The sequence below is a fragment of the Paralichthys olivaceus genome, chromosome 17, assembly GCF_024713975.1.
Source record: "Paralichthys olivaceus isolate ysfri-2021 chromosome 17, ASM2471397v2, whole genome shotgun sequence".
Taxonomy (NCBI): Eukaryota; Metazoa; Chordata; class Actinopteri; order Pleuronectiformes; family Paralichthyidae; genus Paralichthys; species Paralichthys olivaceus.
Window position 1 is genome coordinate 20,631,470 of NC_091109.1, and position 15,810 is coordinate 20,647,279.

Here is a 15,810-nt window from a genome sequence, read left to right on the forward strand (position 1 = left end):
CATTGATCGCAGCTGCAGTGCATTGTGGTGCGATTGCTCAATGAGATCCCTGGACAGTGGGTGGTTCAGCAGCCTGAGGACGCTCGCTCTGCACTTCTCTGCTACAGCAGTAAGCACTCTGTCACTTTCACTGAGGATGCATTGGACACACACACACACACAGAAAACACACACACACACCATACCCCCAAACAAATGCACCCTTTTCTGTCTCTCACACACACACACACACACACACACACTACTTGGGCTCCGATAACCACGAGGTGTCACCATGCTCCAGTTTCATATCATGTTTGCATGTGGGATAATGTTTGTTTGTTTTGGTGATATGAAGAGCGATGTGCCATTAATCATAAATTGTTGGGAATTAGTCTTGATGACATTTGGACTCTTCACCTTTTAGTGACGGTTCCTTCAATCGTCGCAGTTCCTCCATAAGACTATATTGACTGTGTCTCAGTTTGGGGGCAACATCCTTTCATTTAAACACAAGAACTCGACCGAACGACCGTACACATGTTATAAAAAACATCTTTTCAAAGTTTTTAATCCACTGAAGAACTTTTTCGTCCTCAGCTCTGTTGCTAGGTGACGACTGTAAGGGACGACGTGGTCTACCGACGAAGAATGCAGCCGTCGTCGGCTTCGTAGACCGGATCCTCTGAAGAATGCTGCCCCTGAATGGAGACATCTGCAACTAGGTGTGTATTACGTGGGTCACATGACATCATCATGGCGTGGAAGTATGGGCGGGGCTACTGACAACTTTCACCTCAGACCTTTTAACCTTTCCTTATAAAAAAAAAAACACGCCAGAGGAATGAAAACTGAAAAAAAACTCCACTGAGGGTCATTCTATTCACTATCATCATGTGCTTTTCATGTATTGTAGCATTGTCGTGCTCCCGCCCACGACTCTGACCCTCAGTGGATGTGCTCACGACTTATTGTTCGCTCAGCGTGAACGTGCTGATGTACGGTGGTGTTATAAGAATGCGGAGGAGGAGGTTCGCTGGGTTTCTTTTCTATTTTCTCGCTCCTTTGGCTTTGAAATGCGAAACAAACAACACCATTGACCGCTCCTGGTGGTGATGGTGCTCGATGCGGTGAAACCACTGGAATACAAAGCACATCGTGCTGAAAACACAAAATCGAAGGGTAACAAAGGAGGACAGCTTTATCTCAATTTGCACTTCACTCGATGTTGTTTCCGTCGCTTCTCCACTGATTCGTCGTCAGATTGGTCTCGTTGCTTCACAGCAAGTTGAGCTTTCGCATTTTCACACACAACACTCTTTCTGTTGCCCTTGACCTTCTCTTAGGGATTAGTCGAAAGCGGAGGGCAGCCTTCTGCAGCGGGATCAGTAAAGTCTAACTTAACTCGGTTGACATTTTGAGTGTACGGCGTCTGTTGCTCTTGAAAGCCTCTGTCTTCCTGCTCATCTGTTTCGATGTGAAAGTCTGAGCTGACATCCTCCTCCCTCTGTCGTGTGTTATCTGCTCTTGGGTCCAATCCAGTCAATCATACAAAGGTAAGAGTCTGGGAGAGAAACCAACCGAGGCCCAGCGCTCATTATGCCGGAATTACAAGCTTCGGTGACGCAGACCTGGACCTGAAACCTTGTAATTATGGTTTTTGGGATGATGTCTGTTGTTGTTGTTGTTGTTGTTGGTGAACTGTGACTTAGAGGGCAGACAACTTGGAGACAAACAAGGCAGCCGCTCTTTTTGTGCTCCTGCCAAAGCTGACCGAACAGTCCGGCAGCCATGCCTGACTAATGAGTGTACTTGAAAGGGTCGACATCTTAGAGAAAACGAGCGAGGCAAATGCAGAAAACCACACACACACACAAGTTCAATTAGAAACCGAACACGTTTTTTTTTTTTTTGGATGAATAGACTTTGGAAAAGTCCACAAAGTGATGGAATCAGTCACTGAGGATGAGACGACCTCTGTAAACCTGAATGTTTGCTTGATTGTTTGATGAGGAGGTGTGGAAAAAAACTAATCCTCTGAATAGAAACCCCCTCAAACAAATTAACGGACAGTTTTTCAATATCTTTGATGAACATACTGCTTCTTTCTTATAGGATAGAATGATAGTTTTGCATTGATAATCCTCGATCCACACACTGCTCAGATCTACACAGTCTGGTAAAATGAAAACATCGGCCAACAACCACGTGAATGTCTGTGAATGACACTTTTGTTAATTCAAAAACAACTGCGATGATGATGTTATGTTATATCATAAAATTCATTATGCTTGTTCACTGGACAGCTGCTTTTTTACGATCGTGGTTGTGTCCAGGTGTAAATACGAGGCTGTGTCGCTTTAAATGTTGCCGCCGCAAAGAATTGTGGGGGCGGCATTTTCTCCTTTCCAAAAGGATGGTCCGATGTTTCCTGTGCTAAAGGAGATAAGTTAGGAAGCATTGAAGCTCCTTTCCTTCTCCTTTAGAGAATTCAAACGTCTCTTATTATGGTGGATGAAATACTTCAGATCATTTTACTCAGTTCAGAAGGTTTCAAAGTAAAATGAACTATTTGAAGGCACCTTAATGTCAGTAATGGTTCCATGCTGTTCTCCAACTAACAAAATAAGTCCCATCTCTTACTTTAGTTGTTTCTCGTTCATAATATTTTTCTGTAACCAAGCATCCGGATGCAGAGTAGACAATCTGCTTCCTGAGCTCCTGCTGTGTGAGATTATTTCTGATACAGAGCCGAAGTTAAAAATGCTGTTCTAAAATTAAATCATACTTATGTGGAGCACTTGCTTCCTGCTTGTAAATGAGATATGATGAGTTTAGCCTCCTGCTTCGTTTCAGTTGATCTTACAAGCGACGCAGCATCAACAGCTTCAACCCTCTTCATTTAATTTGCCTCGTGTTGGTGTCTCCTTTGCTCCCGTGCCAACAATAACTGTGTCAGTGCACCGAGATTTGATATAACTCGATGTGACCGGATTCATTAAAGAAGCAAAAGTACAATGGATGGATAATTATACGAATATTTAAAGAACGGGAAAGAGGGGAGGAGAGAGAAGGAAGAGAGAGAGAGAGAGCGAGAGGGTGAAAATGACTCATCCTTGAACTGGGCTGAAATCGATTGTGTCAAACCGAGAGGAAAATGTGTTCTCCCTGCGGAGAGGTAAATGGAGTAAAGGACAGGGAGGAGGCCCAAGGTGCAAGAAGAAGAAAGTAAAAGGCTCTTCTGTTAGGAAAAAAAAAAAATGTGTTTGTGCTACGGACCCCATCTTCTTCAAGATTTCCTCCTTGAGAAGTATTTGAATTTTCGAGCTGCAGCAAAACATCTCATCCAAAACTCAATCACCCGATGCCACTGTCGTCTGCACACATACAGTACGCTGACATGCAATCCCAGAAGGACTCTGAGCGCTGCATCACTGTGAAACCACCGAGTGCTTGAGTGCTCTGTGACAGATTTCGTTTTTCGGATCCCTCGCCACACAGTTTCTATCGGATTACAGTCCTGCAGAGTTTGTCTGAGGGAAGCCTGAAATCAAGTTAACACGCACGGCAGCGAGCACAGTGAGGGTCTCATCCTCTGAAACAACCATCACTTGTTTCGTCTGATTTTGTCAAACAACCTTCCTCATCTCATTATATTCATCGTCTTTTGACCAAATAAAGTCTGCTTCACTTTAACTCTGAGACAGTGTCACTCTCGTATTTCTCTGTTGTTGTCCTTTGGTTCTTGACTCGCTGATGGAGGTAACCTCAGATACAAGGAGCGATAATCCCTCTTTGGGCCTTGCAGAGGTCAAACCTTTTCACTTGTGGACGCTTGTCTCCTGACACAGCTCCCTGCTGCATTAACCTCAGAGTGCAGCGGGGGAGTTTCAAACAGAAACAACTTTGGGCCTCCTGTTATTGATCGGCCGAGCGAGCGTCTGGCAAGTGTTCGCCAGGTTCAGTTCTTTGCAGCAGGTGGAAGCAGAGAGGGAAATCGTCTGCCTGCTCTGCGTCCTCCAGGAGTTCTCTGAGCTTTGTTTATCTCCTCTCACGCGTTTATCTGATGCTCACGTGTCTTGTTGTGTTGTGTTTTTATAATTGTTGTCTTTTCATTGATTGCTTTGGGATGCACTCGTCTCTAAATCTGATCTTTTAACTATTTATTAAAATACTATAAATTTCACCTTAAGTTTGATTGATCGATTGATTGAAAACAGTTAAAACTAATTAATAGATTATGATTATGACAATAATCTGAATATCATGTAAGAAGAAATCATCTTATATGATATTAAGTAGGAAAACAAAACAATGTAAGGCTGTTGAAATTTCTGACTGAATGCAGACGCGGAGGAGGTGACTTCCATTAACGTCAACACAGTATGTGTTATGTGTCAATTCCACATTTATAGCAGCTGCAGCACAGTGGTCGCTTTGACTCTCAAATGTGTTTTTAACAATTGATTGAACATTATGAAAAGGAAGCTGAAGATGACAGAGATGTTTTTCAGTAACGTTGAGGTATAAGAAAAAGTAATAGAAAAGCATTTCGATTGTCTGTGACGTCCTTCAACATTTATTTCATACATTAAGGACATAACTGCTTCACATTTTCTGTTACTGTGGCTCACGTTGTACCAACATTAGATTTTTTTGATCAATCATACTTTCATTTCTCACACCCAGGATGAACGAAGAGTAGAAGAAGTCATAAACTCCCCCTTGGATCAGGTTTGATGAACAGGGGAGCAGGAATCCCATTCATGCGTGAATATGTGACAAGTCATTAAAACTGAAAGAAAGAAGACGGGCCTCTAAAGTATTTTCAGAGCTTATTATTAATTTCAGGGTGTGAGTCTTAGTTTTCTTTTGGGCGCTTGGGGCTCTTATTAATTTCTGACCCTTATATTAACCCCTACTAAAGTTTAATTGGCTGTGAAACGAAGGGCCTGCAGAGTCCGTTCAGAAAAGTTGAAGTTCTTGATAATTGTTTAATGTCTCGGCAGCCGCTGAAGTTGAGACTCAGCTTGTGTTGCAAAAAAATGTATTATTATCTTTGAGGAACCAAGTCTGTAGGTCTTGAACTTGGTTTAACTGGATTTAGAGTTTAGTAGAATTTACTTTGTTGATATATTTTTCTTGGAAAAGAACTAAAACATTTTGTGGTTCCAGCTTCTCAAACATATTTTCCTTTGTTTTGACATTCTGAATTTAAAAGCTTTCTCTCTGTTGATCTGACAGGGGAAAAATATTCAATGAATTGTTGAAAATATCCACAACATAATTGCTTAGCAAATAGTTGGTGTGTTAATTAACTGCATCATTGTTTTGTAACAAACTCTCATACTTTCTGTTTTTTAAATTTCTAAAACAGCCTATGCAATTAGATTTTTTCAAATCAAAACAACTTTAGCCATTGAAAATCTTTACTATATCCAATCAAATCTGTTTTAGATTACTAAGAGATTACAAATGGTAAAAACTGGTGCTTTTCCTTAATAGTATTTGTGGCCGTCTGTACAATTCTACATATCTTGAATTACAGTTTCAAGGTTAAAGTGAAAAACTGTCTTTTCTAAAAGGTACAGTCTATAATACAACCTCCAGCGACAACAGTTTGAGAGTGTGTGACGTCTGTAATCACAGTGTCAGAGGTCAGAGGGTCTGAAGATTGGAGACTGAATCGTGTGTGTGTGTGTGTGTGTGTGTGTGGGTGGGAGGGTAATGGTCTGGATAAATGGATACTGATGCTTTTCCCAACTCAGCCGATCATTCACGGCACAAACGAGTCCCCTGGCAGAGTGAAGGAAACAACCTGAGAAGGACAAAAAGAAAGAGCAGGAATAACCTCGACCTGCTTCATCTCCCTCTCTCCACCCATCTTCTTCAATAGGAATCAATCAAAATAAAAAAGATAAAAACTTTGATTGGAGGATATTTATCTTCCCCCCTCTGCTACCTCTCCTTTGCTCTCCTGTTCAATCATTAGTTTACTGGTCTGACGGCGAGAAAATCATCCAGCTGGAACACCAAATGCATTTCTTTTTTATCTCTCTGATGAGAAATGTCTTTGGTCTTTCTTGGTTTTATGCTGGACAGGTTTAATCAAGGGTTGTGTATTGGATCCATACCCTGAGGATGTGCCTTGCAAAATATTTTGATTGTTGAATTTTCCATTAGAGAGCAAAAAACAACAATCTTTGGCCATGAAGGGCGAGCGGAATATCTTAGTTTAATTAAGTAGCAAATAAAATGTCATTGAATCGCTAGTGTTATTTGTTATTTGCAATACACGCCATCATAACAAGCCTGTAAACAGTCTGAGTGAGCGTAACAAGTACTCGTATCCCATATATGAAGTTTAATATTTTGTCAAGTCAGTCTGTCTGTTTATAATATATTATGTTCTATTGTTGGCTCCTGTCCAATCCCCCCCCCCCCCCCCCCCCCCCCAACATCGATTTGGGTGACATCATAGCATCAAAGACAAAGAGTTACCAGAGAGCTTGGCATCACTATGACTTTGATGTCATCTCTTTACATCAATGCTCACACCTCACTTGGTCTATGTGGCTCACTTGGCTTGGTTCACTTTGTTTACTCAACACACATCTTGCTCAGTTTAACTTGTATTCTCGACGCAGCTTGTTGTTAGCATTCACTTAATTCTACACGTACAGAAAGATCTTAAAAGAAATAAAAAACATGGCAGATTCCACCAAGAAGTTTCCTCTGTCCCACACAGTGAAGGGAAGTATCCGCCAAAGGGATCCTAGGGTTTTTGTGAAGCCCTCAGTCTCCTCAAGGAAGAAGAGCGCCGTGGCTTCATCTAACCTCAGGAGCAAGAAGGGAGGACAGACTCAAAACAAGCCTGTCAAGGCCACTTTTGGATGTCCCTCTGAGGTAGATGAGCAGCAAAAGAACAAGGAGCTCATCAGGGCTGTTAAAAGTATCCTGAGCAGCCTGACTCCTGAAACATTCCACTCCTCAGTGAGGCGGCTGAAGAAACTGTGTCTGAACACAGTGGAGGAACTGCAAGATGTCGTCAACCTCATCTTTGAGAGTGCCGTTATGGGTGACTCTGCTCAGCTCTATGCCAGGATGTGCAGCAGCCTCCCAACGGTAGGTCACACATCTATGACAATGCAATCATCTTACACTGTATATATTAAAATACAAACAACAATGTTTTCCACCACATGTGAGTTGAATTAGTCTTAACAAGGTTTTCTTATGTTTTCTTCTCCTCAGGTCCAGTTCCAACCCACAGTTGACTCAAGAACTTTTGTCAACTTTACTATTTTGCTCGCCAGACGCTGCCGCGCAGAATACGAAGACATCTTTGGCCACGGTAACACTGATGAGAAAAGTGAGAGGGGATTGGAGCATATGAAAAAAGAGCTGGATGGGGCCACACTTCGTCGCTCCCTTCGTACGATAAAGTTTATCGGGGAGCTCTTTCTCGCTCGCATTTTGAGCGAGGCTGCAATGCACAGCTGCATCACGGGTCTCCTGAAGAACCAAGATGAAGAGTCTCTTGAGTGCCTGTGTGAGCTCCTCCAGATTATCAGCATGAATCTGGAGACAGTAACTTCCAAAAAGGTCATGAACGCACACTATGACCAGATGGATGTTATTGCCAAAGATGAAAAGACATCCTCCAGGATTTCTCTGATGCTGAAGACAGCAACAGACCCGAAGAGAAAATTCCTCGGGCTGACTGGCGGCAGAGTTCGTAAGACCGAGGATAAAGAATCAGTCTCCACTCCCCAAGAGAAGGAAAAGTTCCACCTAATGCCACGACCAAGGAAGCCCACTGACTATAGGCCTGTTGCGTCCTTGAAAGAGCAGCCACGCTGTGAGCCCACTGTGGATGAAGAGCCACAGTTACATTGGGACATAACGGAGGACAGTGAAACCTTTTCCGAGAAGATAATTGTCAATTATCTTACAAATGGCAACTTAGAAGAAGCCATGAGCTGTGTGGCAGAGCAAATGAGCCCCTCACTCCTCCATGTGTTTGTCTGCTCTGCTGTGGACTTGACCTTTGAGAGCAGCAGTGACTCTCGGAGGAAGATGGGCCTGTTGCTGCGCCGGCTGCACGAAGCAGGAGTCCTATCAGCGGAGCAGATCGTGAAAGGTCTGCAGGACATAGTGGAGACGGCTGTCTACATTGACACAGAGGTGCCGAACATCTGGCGCTGCCTCGCTGAGGTCATCAACACTGTGCCACACCTGGCTGAGGTCATCAACACTGTAGCACACCTTGGTGAGGTCATCGAACCTGTGCCACACATCGCTGAGGTCATCGACCCTGTAGCACACCTTGGTGAGGTCATCGACCCTGTGCCAAACAAGGGCACGTCTCCACTGATGAGATGTTTGGAAGCATCCCGTTGCTCCCATCTACTTAACCGGCTGGTGTGCTGAGAATCCACCCCCCAACCAATGCCGTTCCTCTGGACCTGACTCAATACTTAGCCCAACCTGTTAGTTTAACAATAAAAATGTTTGTTGAGTATTCCTGGACGTATGTTTTGTTCTGTGAAACTTTAAATAAACTTCATCTAGAAATGAATTGGCTGCATATTATGAACATTAGTATTATTATTTATAGTTTTTTCTATTTGTGGACAGATTTGAACACAATAGCATCTTAATTGTGCAAGATGCAGTCATGGGACCCTACAGGTGTGTGGCAAAATGTAGATGTGGTCTGACCCACAACTGCTTACATTGTGGTTATAACTATTCAATCAATCAATGAAACTTTATGTATTCAACATATTTTATATTGATAATTTGTTGATGAGACAGACATAAGAAAACAACTGCAAGCAAAAGCCAATGAACAATTAAAACAAATAAAAACCTTCATTTAGCTTCACTGCTAATCGAAGCTCATTTCCAGAGTCTACACCACCATGCCACAAACCTGGGTGGAACGAATGCTCATTCCGGTGGACTACAGTCACCCTCCTATTGATGATGAACGCCCCCCATGAGGCTGGACAACATCTGATGGGACAAGTGCAAGCACCTACTATTGTGTTGAAGACAGGGTGCTGCTGTGGAGAGAACACCATGACTACTTTCCTCATGGTCTGTTGTGTCATAATCTTTAGTCTAATGCTCGTCTGCACTGTCTTCCTCGCTTTATTTTTGTGGAAGTAAGAAGTTTATGTGGAACCCAAGTTACCTGTTCTACCATTAAAAAGTATTCCACTTGGTGTTCAAAAGCAGTGAAATTAAAGAAATAAAAAATAAAAACAATTTGGGACTTATTCATGTTGTAAAATTCAGGTGAAACAAACTAAATGAAAAATCAATATAATACAATAAAAGTGTGTAGTAAAAACTACAGCAAGAATAAAAAGTGGGGTTAGATAGTTAGAAATTATGTTTAATAATGATAAAATAGTGAACTGTTTATGAGTAACAAATAAAAATGCTTCAAATACCAAACGTTTGACTATAGTGTTGTAGTAATGATGTCATAATGTAGTAATGACTCCAGATGTTCATGTAATAATGTAGTAATGAAGACAGAGTGATCATACAATAATTAAGTCTGCTGATTACTCCTGTACGTGTTATTGAGTATTACTCACATTTTAAGACCTTCGAACTGGTCTTTAAATGTGAGTAATATTGTTTTTAATGTATTTTTTGATTTAGAGACTCTCACAACCAGCAGCTGAAGGAAACTTAAAACTGGCAGCTAAGCCTTTATATTAAAGGAAACTGCACCCACGATATAAATATTTAAACGCTATGATTATTTAAAAACATAATTTCGAATTTTTGGAAAATATGTATTATAACCCCCCCCGCCACACACACACCGAGCCCCCCCCTCCCCAACATAGATTTGCGTGACATCATAGCATCAAAGACAAAGAGTTACCAGAGAGCTTGGCATCACTATGACTTTGATGTCATCTCTTTACATCAATGCTCACACCTCACTTGGTCTATGTGGCTCACTTGGCTTGGTTCACTTTGTTTACTCAACACACATCTTGCTCAGTTTAACTTGTATTCTCGACGCAGCTTGTTGTTAGCATTCACTTAATTCTACAAGAACAGAAATATCTTAAAAGAAATAAAAAACATGGCAGATTCCACCAAGAAGTTTCCTCTGTCCCACACAGTGAAGGGAAGTATCCGCCAAAGGGATCCTAGGGTTTTTGTGAAGCCCTCAGTCTCCTCAAGGAAGAAGAGCGCCGTGGCTTCATCTAACCTCAGGAGCCAGAAGGGAGGACAGACTCAAAGCAAGCCTGTCAAGGCCACTTTTGGATGTCTCTCTGAGGTAGATGAGCAGCAAAAGAACAAGGAGCTCATCATGGCTGTTAAAAGTATCCTGAGCAGCCTGACTCCTGAAACTTTCCACTCCTCAGTGAGGCGGCTGAAGAAACTGTGTCTGAACACAGTGGAGGAACTGCAAGATGTTGTCAACCTCATCTTTGAGAGTGCCGTTATGGGTGACTCTGCTCAGCTCTATGCCAGGATGTGCAGCAGCCTCCCAACGGTAGGTCACACATCTATGACAATGCAATCATCTTACACTGTATATATTAAAATACAAACAACAATGTTTTCCACCACATGTGAGTTGAATTAGTCTTAACAAGGTTTTCTTATGTTTTATTCTCCTCAGGTCCAGTTCCAACCCACAGTTGACTCAACAACTTTTGTCAACTTTACTATTTTGCTCGCCAGACGCTGCCGTGCAGAATACGAAGACATCTTTGGCCACGATAACACTGATGAGAAGAGTGAGAGGGGATTGGAGCAGATGAAAAAAGAGCTGGATGGGGCCACACTTCATCGCTCCCTTCGTACAATAAAGTTTATCGGGGAGCTCTTTCTCGCTCGCATTTTGAGCGAGGCTGCAATGCACAGCTGCATCACGGGTCTCCTGAAGAACCAAGATGAAGTGTCTCTTGAGTGCCTGTGTGAGCTCCTCCAGATTATCGGCATGAATCTGGAGACAGTAACTTCCAAAAAGGTCATGAACGCACACTATGACCAGATGGATGTTATTGCCAAGGATGAAAAGACATCCTCCAGGATTACTCTGATGCTGAAGACAGCAACAGACCCGAAGAGAAAATTCCTCGGGCTGACTGGCGGCAGAGTTCGTAAGACCGAGGATAAAGAATCAGTCTCCACTCCCCAAGAGAAGGAAAAGTTCCACCTAATGCCACAACCAAGGAAGCCCAACGACTATAGGCCTGTTGCGTCCTTGAAAGAGCAGCCACACTGTGAGCCCACTGTGGATGAAAAGCCACAGTTACATTGGGACATAACTGAGGACAGTGAAACTTTTTCTGAGAAGGTAATTGTCAATTATCTTACAAATGGCAACTTAGAAGAAGCCATGAGCTGTGTGGCAGAGCAAATGAGCCCCTCACTCCTCCATGTGTTTGTCTGCTCTGCTGTGGACTTGACCTTTGAGAGCAGCAGTGACTCTCGGAGGAAGATGGGCCTGTTGCTGCGCCGGCTGCACGAAGCAGGAGTCCTATCAGCGGAGCAGATCGTGAAAGGTCTGCAGGACATAGTGGAGACGGCTGTCTTCATTGACACAGAGGTGCCGAACATCTGGCGCTGCCTCGCTGAAGTCATCAACCCTGTGCCACACCTCGGTGAGGTCATCGAACCTGTGCCACACATCGCTGTGGTCATCGACCCTGTAGCACACCTTGGTGAGGTCATCGACAAGGGCACGTCTCCACTGATGAGCTGTTTGGAAGCATCCCGTTGCTCCCATCTCCTTTACCGGCTGGTGTGCTGAGGATCCACCCCCCAACCAATGCCCAAACCATTCCTCTGGACCTGACTCTCTACAAACCCCAACCTGTTATTTTAATATTGAAAATGATTGTTTGTTTTATATTCCTTGACATATGTTTGGTTCTGTCTTGTGAAACATTTAATAAACTTAATCTAGAAATGCATATTAGAAGTATGTTACTGTAATACAACCAATATTGGTGATAAAGGATGTGGCTAACACACCTCAGCTTTAAAACATCTGCTTTGTAACAACAGGATAATCACTCAGAGAAAAGATACTGGGGTGACGTCACCGAGGCACGCAGTCGCTGAGCTAACGCTAGCTTCCAGGCTGCTCGTTAGCCCGCTGAAGTTAGCTAGCCTTTAACCGGGTGAATGTGCTGAGCACCAGGACACAGCTGCTTTAAAAAAATACTGTACTGTAAAGCACCTGATAAATATTCTGCCATGTTGCGCAAAACTAGCAGCAGCAGCAAACTCCGTGTAAACAAACACAGCTGATCTCAACTGATCTGCGGCTGCGCGCCTCGCGGACGTCACCCCAGTGAAAGCCCGGGATGTAAACAAAGCAACTTGGACTCACAGGGAACCAGTGCTGGCAATTCATAGTAAATAAAGAGTTTCACGGCAGATAATGGTTATTTAGAGGCTGTGTGGTGGATGCCCCGATCACTTGTGTTGTATGGATATACGCAGATCGCGTGTGGATCTAAAAGCGTCCGAAGGACTCCATGATACTCCAAACCTTTATGGGTGAGTAGATCTACAAACCATATGCTGGAAATAAGGTCCAGGTTGAAAAAAAACGAACTTCTCCTTTAACAGGGTACGAATTTTAATTGAATTGTTCCAAACCAAGAGTTTTACGTGTCTTAACCTGACAAATCTTACCAGGACTATTCTAAATATGAAATAATTTGGTGGACAAATCGAATCAATGCTCATTAATATTGATTTTATATGTGAGACTATGTTAAATATCAAATATAAAAATGATAAAAAATATATTAATAAACATCCGAATAAACATTACACTTGCTCCCCTTCGTATGAATGTGTCTAAACTGTCGATTATACAGTATTTCCTCCACACGTGCAGTTGATGCGTGGAACTATCGTGATCTGACCAAACAAAGACAAGCACATTTGTCAGAAAGTTTTCAAATTCATCTCATGACCTTCAGCGATGGAACCCCCTCTGATGTGCTCCTCTCCATGTTGAGGTAATATTTGAAAAGTGATGCAGAAGATCAGAATTAATGAATCCATGTTACTTCATTCCCCCACTTGACCTAGAAATGTCAGGAGTGTGCCTCCTGTTGGCTGCCGGCATGTTTTACCCTCCATTTCCATCTGTTTGACTTGCCTGCATATTTGCTTATATGCACTTTCTGAGAGATTTATGATTCACGATCACACTGTACATGTGACCAGACCCATTTTGTGGTTTTAACCATCCAATTCTAGTGTAAAGTGAATTGATTTCTGTTTGTTTTGTCCGTGCTTTGGCACATTGGTGGAGCATAAAGATAATTAATATATTATTTCAGGAGAGAAAATGTGAGGTGAGACGGAATGTACAATAGAGTAAGACATATTGAAATACATGTTTATATACTGTGTCATGAAAAATCTGCCTAATGTGAAAAATATCATGTGACGGTGACGCATTGTTGCACATCAACAAACATTAATCACGATTAACTGCAAGTGTTAATGTGATTTATGAGCCATTTAATCAGTCAATTTATCAGTCAACAAATGACTCAGTCAACTAGTCCGAGAGTTAATTAATCACACTTGACATTAGTCAAGTCAGACAACCACCGAATCCGTCAGTCGATCAAGAAATGGTTGAGTCAGTCAATCAGCCAATGAATGGCTCGATCAGTCAGTCTCTGAGTGAACCAAGAGAATTTAAGTCACACAATCAGCCTCAATGAGAGAGTGAACCAATCAACTAACCCTTCAGTCACCTCTCATCTCAGCCACCAGACAATTTATCACCAAGTGGAACAGAGTGTGTGTGTGTGTGTGTGTGGGTGTGTGTGTGTGTGTTTGTGTGTGTGTGCGTGTGTGTGTGTGTGTGTATTTGTCCGTAGAGCCATGTTCCAGATTGAAATGGAAGAGTGAGAGCGATTCAATTTATCTGTGAATGGCTGGGTTGATCTCGGTGAAAGCAGCGCAAGAGTCGAGCTGCGAGGAGGTGAAATGAGGTGGATTGTCACTGTGGTTCCTCTGACGGGCAACGTGAAGCGTTTATGGTTTTTCTTTGAATAACAACACACCTTTGTTTTGGGAAGTCTCCTCTCTCACTGTGTCAAGTGCCTTGAGACAATGTATGTCATGCCTGGATGCTAAAAACCAATAACACTGAGTTTAACTTTATAAACAAGTCATTATTTATTCCTGTGGTGCTTAAAAACAGTCTATCAGTGAAATATCTCAGACATTTAAGGTTTTATTCATCTTTTTGTCACATACATTCGACCCCACACGATAATGAACACAAGGAAAACCCTACGTGCACAGCTTCAAGCGAACATAAAGAAAATGTCATATTCTCCACGACAGGGTCTATCCAATCCCTCAAGAGACAAAAGTGCAGGGAAACGTGTCCTTAAGTTTTTATGAACACTGCTCCATTTTTTATGAGGCCAATTTCATTAAAATAACTAATTTTGCTTAATTAATTATTCATTCCTCACTGCAGGTGCAGGAGTACATGGTTACGTTTGAAGTGAAAGGTAAAGCTCGTCGCAGGGCCTCGTGTTCCTGCATGTAGCGCGGCAGAGAGTACAAGACGCTGTGCAATCTTATCAAATCTGTGAGTAAACTCGCCCCGCTCAATTTAATGAGTCTGTGCAACCAGAATATATCCTCCACTACTTTCAACCAAATAATCAATGCAGATGATTTGAGTCAGTTTACATTGTGCCCTTGAGGTCTAACTAACCCGTCAAATGCGTTTCCCTCCTCGGGGGCCGGCCGCGCGCTTTGAAAAATCGGCTCACAGATCAAAAGTCAGACCATGGGATTTAATTGAGGGCCGCTTGGCCTCGGGGAGCAGAACTCGATGTTCCCACTGAGCCCCGCTGACGTGCCGTGTCACTCCGAGGAGAATACACATCTTCAAACAATGAAAACCACAAATTAGAGATGCTTAGATTTGTTTTTATCACAGAGCACTCTTCCTGCTGCTGTCTGAAATGGACAAATTCACTCAGCAGAGGTGAGTTAAGAGTTGACAGGAAGACGTTTCACGTGTTAAAACTGGAATGGATTAGGTTCAATAACATTTTGTTGCAAAGCAGAAAGGAAAACGACTTTGGATGATGACTTGGTGATGAGCACACTGATTACTTTCTCGATCCATGATCACATTTACTCCCTCACTAATTTCGATAAACGGATTCTTCATGTGAATCTGAAGATAGGTGTTAACAGAGATGAGCCAAAATGTCGTCTGGACCTAAAACACCTGGCAAAGTGTCGTTGTTTGTGCCAGTCAGACTGTAAACAGTGCAAACAGCAGGTATCTACTCCGAAATTTTGGTAGTTGCCCTCAGAGGCTAATTCATCAGGCGAATGGGTTTTTCTGGGCTTTGAGATTGTGCTTGAACTTAATGAACCTGAACGACAAAATAAATAGTTAATACCTCCACCAAGGAGTCATTTCTTTATCAGGATTATGCAAAAACGACTTCAATGAAACTTGGTGGAAGAATATGACATGGGTGAAGAAAGTAAAATGGATTCCATGAAGGGATTCGATCCAGGAATTAGTTTTGTCACTTCCTTTAACGTTCAGAGATAAGATGCATTTTCACATATTTGACAGGGAACATTTTTATGGATCTTGGTTTAAAAGGAACTGATTTCTTCGAGTGTTTGCAATTTGGTGCAGCTTGATTGAATTTAAGGAGACTGTTGGGCCTTGGGGGAAATGTGTGTCGATAATAGAAGGCAAAGACCTCTATTCACATTTTGTCATTTGTGCTCAGGGATTTCTTCTTCCTCACTCTCTCC

At 42.5% G+C, this 15,810-nt stretch overlaps 2 protein-coding genes and 1 long non-coding RNA gene across 4 annotated transcripts; 2 read left to right on the forward strand and 1 right to left on the reverse strand.

Moving 5' to 3' along the window:
• Nucleotides 1–4,953: 4,953 nt before the first annotated feature.
• LOC138405318 (uncharacterized) lies at nt 4,954–6,410 on the reverse strand. Its single transcript, XR_011239037.1, has 2 exons — nt 5,942–6,410; nt 4,954–5,797 (listed from the first exon to the last, which is right to left on the reverse strand). It is a non-coding gene; the product is annotated as an uncharacterized lncRNA (long non-coding RNA).
• Nucleotides 6,411–6,540: 130 nt separating this feature from the next.
• On the forward strand, nt 6,541–9,447 carry LOC138405316 (eukaryotic translation initiation factor 4 gamma 1-like). 2 transcript variants are annotated; one of them, XM_069513041.1, is made up of 3 exons: nt 6,541–7,104; nt 7,234–8,196; nt 8,287–9,447. In XM_069513041.1, the coding sequence occupies exons 1-3, from the start codon at nt 6,688–6,690 to the stop codon at nt 8,410–8,412; spliced, it is 1,506 nt and encodes a 501-aa protein (XP_069369142.1). In that variant the 5' UTR covers nt 6,541–6,687; the 3' UTR covers nt 8,413–9,447. The 2 variants fall into 2 exon arrangements, with proteins under 2 accessions (XP_069369142.1, XP_069369141.1); XM_069513040.1 differs by having other exon boundaries at nt 6,545–7,104; nt 7,234–9,447.
• A 466-nt stretch (nt 9,448–9,913) lies between these two features.
• On the forward strand, nt 9,914–11,942 carry LOC138405317 (eukaryotic translation initiation factor 4 gamma 1-like). The gene is made up of 2 exons (XM_069513042.1): nt 9,914–10,513; nt 10,643–11,942. Exons 1-2 carry the CDS (start codon nt 10,097–10,099, stop codon nt 11,777–11,779), a joined length of 1,554 nt encoding a protein of 517 aa, XP_069369143.1. The 5' UTR covers nt 9,914–10,096; the 3' UTR covers nt 11,780–11,942.
• Nucleotides 11,943–15,810: the final 3,868 nt, after the last annotated feature.

Excerpts from the sequence above, each read along its gene's own strand:
- LOC138405316 (XM_069513040.1), top strand. The coding sequence starts at position 6,688 with ATGGCAGATTCCACCAAGAAGTTTCCTCTGTCCCACACAGTGAAGGGA. Across the intron at positions 7,105-7,233 it reads TGTGCAGCAGCCTCCCAACG|GTCCAGTTCCAACCCACAGT; the intron begins GTAGGTCACACA and ends TCTTCTCCTCAG.
- LOC138405317 (XM_069513042.1), top strand. The coding sequence starts at position 10,097 with ATGGCAGATTCCACCAAGAAGTTTCCTCTGTCCCACACAGTGAAGGGA. Across the intron at positions 10,514-10,642 it reads TGTGCAGCAGCCTCCCAACG|GTCCAGTTCCAACCCACAGT; the intron begins GTAGGTCACACA and ends TATTCTCCTCAG.